This window comes from Pinus tabuliformis, chromosome 9 (genome assembly GCF_031772625.1).
Source record: "Pinus tabuliformis cultivar Carrire ecotype Pingquan chromosome 9, CPIR1, whole genome shotgun sequence".
NCBI lineage: Eukaryota > Viridiplantae > Streptophyta > Pinopsida > Pinales > Pinaceae > Pinus > Pinus tabuliformis.
Genome location: NC_142307.1, coordinates 1,823,885,424 through 1,823,894,676, shown reverse-complemented (window position 1 = coordinate 1,823,894,676; position 9,253 = coordinate 1,823,885,424). Strand labels below are relative to the sequence as shown.

The following is a 9,253-nucleotide window of genomic DNA, read 5'->3' as shown; positions in this document are numbered from 1 at the left end:
ATATCTTATATATAACCTTTGTGATCAATAAAAATATCAAAATAATTTATGCTATGTAAATTTTTTTTTTCCTAATTTTTGAGTATAATTATCTATAATAAAATGAATATCACCAAAATTATAAGAAACTTAATCAAACCTAACACCCATGGTAAAATATAAACTTACACCATTAAACTTTACAGAATATTAGAAATTATAATATGTGTCGTATGGTGGGCGACTTTGAGAATATTGTTGAAGTTATGGCATCTGTCGTATAGCCAGACAACAGTGCTACAATAAAGTGTTAAGTCTATAGGGATCCGATTTTAAATTCTCTGATGAAGTCTTGAGATGATTCACACACTGCCTGTGGCGAAAGCGAGAGGAAATATCTGTTTTGTTGGGTCGAGGAGTTTTGAAATATGAACGGTCAAAAGCATTTCCAAGGCGAGTATGGAATTAAAAAAAGTTGGAAAAAGGTGATAAAGATGAAAAGAGAAAACGACAACCGTCCGTCAGGGTCTGCATGTGCCCTGCACGGCAGGAGGAGAAGGCGCGCCGATGGTGGAGAACGGGACAAATGCTCACCTCCCCTCAATCCCAACACCTAATCCCAGACCTAGTTCAACTTACCAGGCAGCAGGTTGGAACTCGGAAGTCGGCAATATCTCGAATCTCGCCCGGCCCAGCGGTGAGGATAAGGACCGCTCGCTCTGCCGCCTCGGCAATGGGCAACGAGCATTGACATCTGCTCGGGCTCCGGACGCAGGTCTAAAGCGTCCGTATGGTTTGTCATGAGTAGGTATGTGATTGCATACCAGGCAGGTCAAACCAGTGGGGCCTTGCTGACGAAACCCTCGGGCAATTTCTTTATTCACGAAAATCTGGTCGAGCTCGGGACCATGCCCGGCTGCTTGTTTTTCCAATATGTTTTTGGAAATTTCTACTTTTCAGTTTTCTGCATCGGAATATGTCAGTCTTCTCACAGTCAAATAAATAAAGAAAACGCTGAGAATTTCGATTATGGCGTGGCTTGCTTCCTTTCAATTTTATATTTTTTTGGGGTTCCCGGGTTTGAAATCGGGGAAGAATGAGTGGGGAACCGAATTCGATAAGTTTCTTTCTCGACTGTCTCGCACCAGTTTGACTGCTCTGTGAAAGAAAAACCCATATCATAATACAGAATACAATTGTTCTGCAGAGTCCTTTTTGAGTTGGGTACTTTCCAGGCTCGTGGCTATAGAGAGCTTCAGCAGCAGAGAGAAGAAAAATTGAAGGTAATAGGTTTTGTCTATTACCCCCATTGAGTTTTCATTATTTGCTGACTTCATCAGGTTTTTTTCTATTTTATGCTTTGCTCTGGAGTCTGTACTACAGCAGCAGCAGGACAGTAGCATCATCTGAACTCAGAAGTCATTATTCCTCCCACTCTCTTCCTAATGATTTCGTCCTTCATTCCCTCATTCATTGCATTGCAGCGAAAGTCCCGGCTAACTCGAATCAGATTATGAGCTGCCCTGATCGCCCCAACAAAGCGTTTGAGCTTTAGGAAGCCATGGAAATAATGGAAGAAATGATAGAAATTCCCCGCTTGAATGACAACATCGGCCTGAACATTCCGTGGCTTCATGGAGGCCTTTTTCGAAAGCGCTTGACATCTTCTCCCCTCCACAATGAGCCGGCCGGCAAGCAAGCAAGTATGGGGCCTAATATGGAAAACTACTTCACGCGACTAGTCCAGGGATTCGAACCTGGGGAGAGCTGTGTAACAGCTCTTTCTGACCTGAAACCCGGTGGCAACAATATTGATACTTTCAATGCTGTTCAGTCGCACTCGGACACGGCTGAAGATGGTATAAGCGACACCACACAGGAGGATCAGCAAAATGCAATTTCCATGGCGGTCCCTGCTGCCGACGCCGGGAAGGGGAGAAAGAGGAAACGCCAGAAGGTTTCCAAGAACAGTGAAGAAGTACTGAGCCAAAGGATTACTCATATTGAAGTGGAGCGCAACCGCAGGAAGCAGATGAATGCTCATTTGGACGTCTTGCGTTCCCTCATTCCTCAATCCTATATTCAAAGAGTAAGCTTTTCATCCTGCCATGCTACAGAAAATTATTAGGTATAAACATAGTTCTCGTCATGTTTGGTTTTTCGATTTGTTTCCCAAATATGAATTGTTTTTCAAGAAGATGGGTGTTTTTATAGTAGCAAGTAGCAAGATGGGTATAGTAAGTTGGTTGTTTTACAGCAGCAAATATTAAGAACTATTGGTAAATATTAAGGACCATGCTACTTAATGATTATCTAGCAAAATAAAAACTTAATGATGATCTAGTAAAATAAAATAATCTCCAAAGATAATTTGGTTTTTCGATTTGTTTCCCAAATATGAATATGAATGGTATTGCAAGAAGATGGGTGTTTTTATAATAGCAAGTAGCAAGATGGGTGTAGCAAGTTGGGTGTTTTAGAGTTGCAAATATTAAGACCTATTAGTAAATATAAAGTACCATGCAGTAAAGTAAAGTAATGATTATCTAGTAAAATAAAATAATCTTCAATAGATAATATGAAAAAAATTAGCTTAGTATATAATGCTTGCAATTCTACTTTTAATATAATATTAGAATAGAGCAGCACAGCAGAAGATAAAAACATCACAGACAATAGACAATAGAGAAACAAAAATCACACTTCACAATAACAGGCCTTGGCTTGCATTCCTCACGTAGAGAAAATACAAATTTATAGAATAAAAAAATACATCTAAAATTATACTTATGAAATTCATACTTAATAGGTTATTGTTGGTGGCCTAGATTGTTATATGGCTTCAAGTTTAACCAAAAAAAACCTTGATAATTATTTATTTATATATACCTGGCTTCCCACCAGAACAATACTAGCATCTTAATAATTTCTAAATGTCTTCTATTCATCTTAATCATAGGGTATCCTCTGAAAAAGGGTATTCATTCTTTAACATTGTTTCATCTTAACCATAGGGTATTTATGAATATTATTCTAATTTTTCAGCATCCGATGATTATTCTCGATGTTTAAAAATATCTAAGAATATTTTGAACTCTGTATTTTAACCTGGATGTTTAATATATCTGCATAAAAAACAACTTATCCCTCTGCATGGAAGTTTCATACTGTCTGATGTTTTAGGGAATTCAGAATTTTAAATAATCTTGAACTAGGTGCTGAATGCGTTTCTCACTTAAGTTCTTTGCTTTCTTCTTTGCCCCCGAATGCAAATTCTGGGGTTGGTTATCTGTCACAGCTTTAATGCGATCGCGATTATATAAAATTTAGGTTTTGGTTTTTGAAAATATGTGAACTCGTGAGAATTGATATATTACATAGATATGTTCTGAATTCTAATACCTAGTTGTATGCTTGAATTCTAATACCTAGTTGTAAGATTTTGATTTATATGTTTGTAAGATGTCTGATCCTTGTCATATTTTATGTACTCTTTATATTGCCTCAATATAATTCTATGAAGATTTTTCTCTCTGAAAAAAAATTGTTTTGAATTCTAATACCTAGTTGTATAACACTAAAAACATATGATGCATTACATTGCAGTGAAAGCAAGTTGATACAGGCCATCACATGCCTCAAAGAGTCAACTTTATGCAAATTGCATTTTGTGTGTGCAAATCCACTCATTACAGATTGATAGCGTGCTAGCTTACCTTTAATAGGATTCTAACTATTCTTTATGACTCTTATTCTCAATTATATATGTATTTTGTGTTTTAGCACTTTGCTTTTAAGTTGTCACTTATGTGCTATCTCAAATATTACTTATTTTCTACAAATTAAAAATAGAAATTGAGAGATTGGTTTACTCATTTATCATATTTACAATTACTTATACATATTTGTCATTCTCTCTATTTATTAGCACATTTACAATTACTTACACATACTTGTCTTTCTCCCTATTTATTAGCCTTCAATGCCTACTTGTTTTACCTCCATTTTTTTGATATTCTTAATGGTTGTACTCAAATTATCACATTTACAATTACTTACACATACTTACCTTTCTCCCTATTTATTAGCCTTTAATGCTTAATTGTTTTATCTTCCATTTTTTTTAAATATTCTTGTAAAATCTTACCCTCATTTATCACATTTACAATTACTTTCTCCTTATTTATTAGCCTTCAATGCTTAATTGTTTTACTTTTCATTTTTTTAGATATTCTAGTAAGACCTTACCCTCATTTATCAAATTTACAATTACTTTCCCCCTATTTATTAGCCTTCAATGCTTAATTGTTTTACCTTCCATTTTTTAGATATTCTAGTAAGATCTTACCCTCATTTATCACATTTACAATTACTTTGCCCTTCTCCCCATTTATTAGCTTTCAATGCTTAATTGTTCTACCTTCCATTTTTTTATAAATATTCTAGTAAAATCTTACCCAATGATCATTGAAAGCTGAAAAGTTTTTTGTTCCCTATTCATAATGTTTTTTTTGCTAATTCATAAATAAATAAATTAATATTATTTTTTATTTTAAATTTATATAAAATTAAAATTTATATAAAATTTATATAAAATTAAAATAAATTAAATTTATATAAAATTAAAATAAAATAAATTATAACTAGAAATAATAATATATAATCAAATTAAATTATTAAATTTAAGAAATAAAATTTAGAGCGAAAGCTCAATCTGCAATTGATTTGTTACGAAGTATTCAAGGTTTAAATCCCTTCTGTATCAAACTAACAAAAATAAATTAAAAAGTTAATAAAACTTTTAACTAGTTTCATTTTTTTTTATTACTGTACAACCTCTCTTGAAATAAAAAGAATTAAACAGTTTCATTTTTATTACTATACAGCCCCTGCTATTTTAATGATATTTTCTTTCACTCACTAAATTCCGCCAACTTAGCCCTTTTCCCATGCATACTCTCCTGCTGGTTCCAAATAGGGTAGGGATTTCAAAACCCAAGTACTTATCAAAACTATTTTGACAACTCCAATACTTGTTTTAACAGTTTAAAGATTTTTTTTAAGAAAACTCCATCAAAGATTATCTTCTAATTATCTTCTAAGAAACAATTTACCCATCAAATCCTCTGCCAATTCCAACTTCCGTCTCTTCATCATCGCTAATAACGCCCTGTGATGTCATCACTATCAGAACATTTATGGTCGTTTCCTCTTCCCATTCTCGCTCTGCTTCTTCATGATTGCATCTAATTGTATTTGACAAGTTCTCCATCGTTGACCCGTTCAACGCTCACTTACTTTGACTTTGTAGAATAATAACGGCGACGTACTCATCAAGCCGTATGTTGACCAACTTTACTTTGACTTTGTAGAATAATAACCGCCACGTACTCATCAAGCGGTATGTTGACCCACTTGTTGTTGGGCATTCCTCTGAGGAGGAGAAGTATGTCAGTCACCTTTTTTTTTTTGGGACAATGGCCTCCGTCAACGACTGCTTTGTCGATTTCTTCTCTGTGGATGGTTCTGTCAGCTAACTCTGCATCGAGCATTCCTTTGTTAATAATTCATCTGTCCATGACTTCTATGTTGGTAACCTCATTGTTGGTGACTTGCCTCTTACTAGATTTTCGTAGCAAGTTCAACTATATTTATTACATTGTATTAAACCTGAGTTTAAATTTTTCTAGCTACATAGAATTTGATTGATATATGTTTATATGAAAATAAAAAGTCAAGTTTAACTATATTTATTACATTGTATTAAACCTGAGTTTATTTTTTTCCAGTTACATAGAATTAGAATTTGATTGATATATGTTTATATGAAATAGAAAGTCAGAATGAAGAAAACCTAAGAATGGTATTAAAATAATGGTAAATTAATACATAAAAGACTAAGTTTTATGATATATATTTAAAAATATAATTAATATTTTTATATAAAAGTATATATTATGGTTAATTATATTTTAATAATAATTATGGTATAAAAAATAATAAAATATAATCAATTATAATTAATATTATATGTAATAATAAATATTATACATAATTTACAAAAGTAATGTTATACCTAATAAAAAAATTATCAACTTATATGAATGTAAATTCAATGATCATTGTTACTATTCAAATGTTTGGAAGTGCTTTAATCTTATTTATTTGTGAATTATATTGGAATATAAACTCCATTATCATTGTTTTGTTGTTTGGAAGTGGTTGATTTTTTTAATAATGATGGTGTAAAGAAGAGTAAATTATTATTAATAAAAAAATATGCAATTACAATAAAATTATATAATTATTTTAAATTTTATTATAATATTTTATTAATAGTTATTATTATCTAGTTTTATTATAATATTTTTTTATTATTATTTTGTTTAAAATAGTTAATTTTTTTATTTATTTTTTTAAAAATGATTGTGTGAAGAAGCATGAGTTGCCCGGTATTATAATTACAATTTATTATAATATTTTATTATCATTATGTTGCTGAAAATGGTTTATTATCTAAGTTCTATTATTATTATTTTGTTCAAAATAGTTAATTCTTTTTATTTATTTTTTAAAAATGAAATGACTGTAAAGAAGAATGAGTTGCTGGTATTGTAATTACATTTTATTCTAATATTTTGAATAAATGAAATTTATAAAATATATAAAATTTTGATTTTATAATTATTAATAACAAAAACATTAATTATCAAATATATAAGATTATATTTTAAAATGTTATATTTAATTATTTCCAAATTTATTAATTCTTTTATAAATGTTTTACTTCGAAAATATTATCAATGATACACATATATAGAGAGTTTCTTCCTAACTTTTAATATTCATATATATAAAAAGTTTCTTCATAATTATCATGATGAATATAACGTGGTAATTATATTGTAGATTTTAAATATTTGAAAAATCAATGAATAACAATAATTTGAAGAATATGGGTGAAGTCAATTTCAAAATAGTCTAAAATCTACAATCTTTTTCATCAAAATTTTGTAAATACATTAGTTAATAAAATATTGCGAAATAGTGCGAAACATCGATGGTTAGATTATAAAATGCTATGATTATTAAGATGTTAAAACCTGGAAATTTACAATAATTTTTTAAAACATCAATCCTTACACACCTTTTAAATATGGAACGTTAACATGTTTAAGATTATCCTCTACTTCCATATCGATATGGATAGAAACGAACTTCAGTGATCATTTTAATACATTTTGCACTTGATCCATTAACGATGGAATGGAATGTTACTGACCTAACGTAAAGTAAAGTAACCTAACGTACCATCAACTAATATGTCTGTGTGTATGGTTATAACGCAGGGAGATCAAGCATCTATTATAGGAGGGGCTATTGATTTAGTGAAAGAGTTGGAGCAGGTCTTGCAGTCGCTTCAATTTCAGAAGATTAAAAGGGAAAACGTAGACAGAACTGATCCAACAAACTGTCTATCGATCCTCCCGCCTCACCAGTCCTCTGCGCGGTGCAATTCAAAATGCGTTGTAGACACCAGCAGCAGCCAGGTCAGAGCATTGGAAGACAAATCCTCGATAGCAGACATAGAGGTGACATTGATCGAAACACATGGCAGCCTCAAAATTCTCTCTAAGAAGAAGCACGGGCAGCTCCTGAAGATCATTACTGCTCTCGAAAGCTTTCATATGACAATCCTGCATCTCAATATTACCTCAATGGACGATACTGTGGTCTTCTCTTTCAACGTCAAGGTGAGACCTCTCTCTGTACTTGCTGTATTGAAAGCAATATGTACTTGCTGTATTGAAAGCAATATGGAGAACAATATAAAAGAATACTTATGCATTTTTTCAGGTAGAAGATGAATGCCAACTTACATCAGCGAATGAGATAGCAAGCTCCCTTCACCAAATTTTGAGAATAGTGCATGCGTGCTAATGATCCATGGCTCTCATTGAAAATGCCCGTCTTCTTGCTCGCAGGTGTACATACATCCATTCTCTGCTTTTCTATCAACCATATACAGTGAAGAAGTTTGTGTGTTCTCTGTAATATGGTTAGTTCTTTTGTTTTAATACTGGTTCTGGCTTTCAATAGATATCTCTATTAGTCTATGGAACTGGCTGCCTCTCTTTTTATGGCACTCAACTATAGAAAAGAAATTGGTCAAAGTATCGATAGAGAGGAAATTGGTCGACTGCTCAAGTAGCATGCCAATTCAAAGTTAAGATTGGATGAAGCCAATGCTAATGGGCTTAATTACTCCCATAATGTTGTTTAAAAAATGTTGCCTTAACGACTAAAATCAACCATGGCATAGGGTGGATCTCACCTCATAGAGATGTATCTTTCCATGATCGATATATATAAAATATTGGAAAGTAAACTGCAAAAAGGTTTCAAGTAGTGCTCTTGATATTTATTGTATGTTTTTTTCATGATAGTTATGCGTTTTCTGTTTATTTATAAAAAAAAAGGTTTCCTAAATGTTTTTTTAAATATATTATATGTATTTTTTAATTAAATTTATTTTAATTTTTTTCATAATATTTATTTTTTATTTAAATAATTTATTTTAATAACACTTCTCAATTCTGAATAAATAAAACTAGAAAATATACCAAAAACACCCTCTAACCCTCTAATTTATAATATTATATTAAAAAACATATATGCTAATATAATATATATAAAAAATATATAAATTTAACTATCACTTTCTCTCTGAAATTTATAATAATAAATAAAAAAAACATATATGATAATATAATATATATACCAAATATATTTATATAGATTTAGCTACCACCTTCATTTTCATATGATTGTAAATAAAATAGTAAACCAACCATTTTAGATCAAACTTCTTGCTTTAAACTAGTTTCTAAGCATGTATATTAATATCATATATATATATATATATATATAACTATGTTTATATAGATTTAGCTACAACCTTCATTTCCTTATGATTGTATATAAGATAGTGGCTAACCCATTCTTTTGATCCTCATTTTAGATAAAGCTTCTTAGTTTAAACGAGTGTTTTTAAGTAAGTAAGATGATTTATGAGTGTGAGATTTTATGATATTAAATTAGAATATTGATATTAAATTAAAATATATCTATTTTATATAGTTTTTTTGTAAGTTTGGAAAGATTATATTTTCATCATGTTTTTTAAGCTTGGAAAGACTATATCTTCATCATGTCTAATATATCATCCTAATCGAGGAGGGAATTGAACCAGTGACTTCACATCAAAAAGTGC

General features: G+C 31.0%; 1 protein-coding gene across 2 annotated transcripts; it reads left to right on the top strand.

Moving 5' to 3' along the window:
* The first annotated feature begins 684 nt into the window (after nt 1-684).
* Nucleotides 685-8,404, top strand: LOC149156083 (transcription factor bHLH94-like). Of its 2 annotated transcripts, none has more exons than XM_089437888.1 (4): nt 685-1,262; nt 1,464-2,068; nt 7,329-7,733; nt 7,837-8,404. In XM_089437888.1, the coding sequence occupies exons 2-4, from the start codon at nt 1,541-1,543 to the stop codon at nt 7,918-7,920; spliced, it is 1,017 nt and encodes a 338-aa protein (XP_089294014.1). In that variant the 5' UTR covers nt 685-1,262; nt 1,464-1,540; the 3' UTR covers nt 7,921-8,404. The 2 variants fall into 2 exon arrangements, with proteins under 2 accessions (XP_089294014.1, XP_089294015.1); XM_089437889.1 differs by having other exon boundaries at nt 685-1,269.
* The last annotated feature ends 849 nt before the right edge of the window (nt 8,405-9,253 follow it).

Coding starts and splice junctions, on each gene's coding strand:
- LOC149156083 (XM_089437888.1), top strand. CDS start 1,541: ATGGAAATAATGGAAGAAATGATAGAAATTCCCCGCTTGAATGACAAC. Junction 2,069..7,328: donor CTCAATCCTATATTCAAAGA/GTAAGCTTTTCA, acceptor GTTATAACGCAG/GGAGATCAAGCATCTATTAT. Junction 7,734..7,836: donor TCTTCTCTTTCAACGTCAAG/GTGAGACCTCTC, acceptor GCATTTTTTCAG/GTAGAAGATGAATGCCAACT.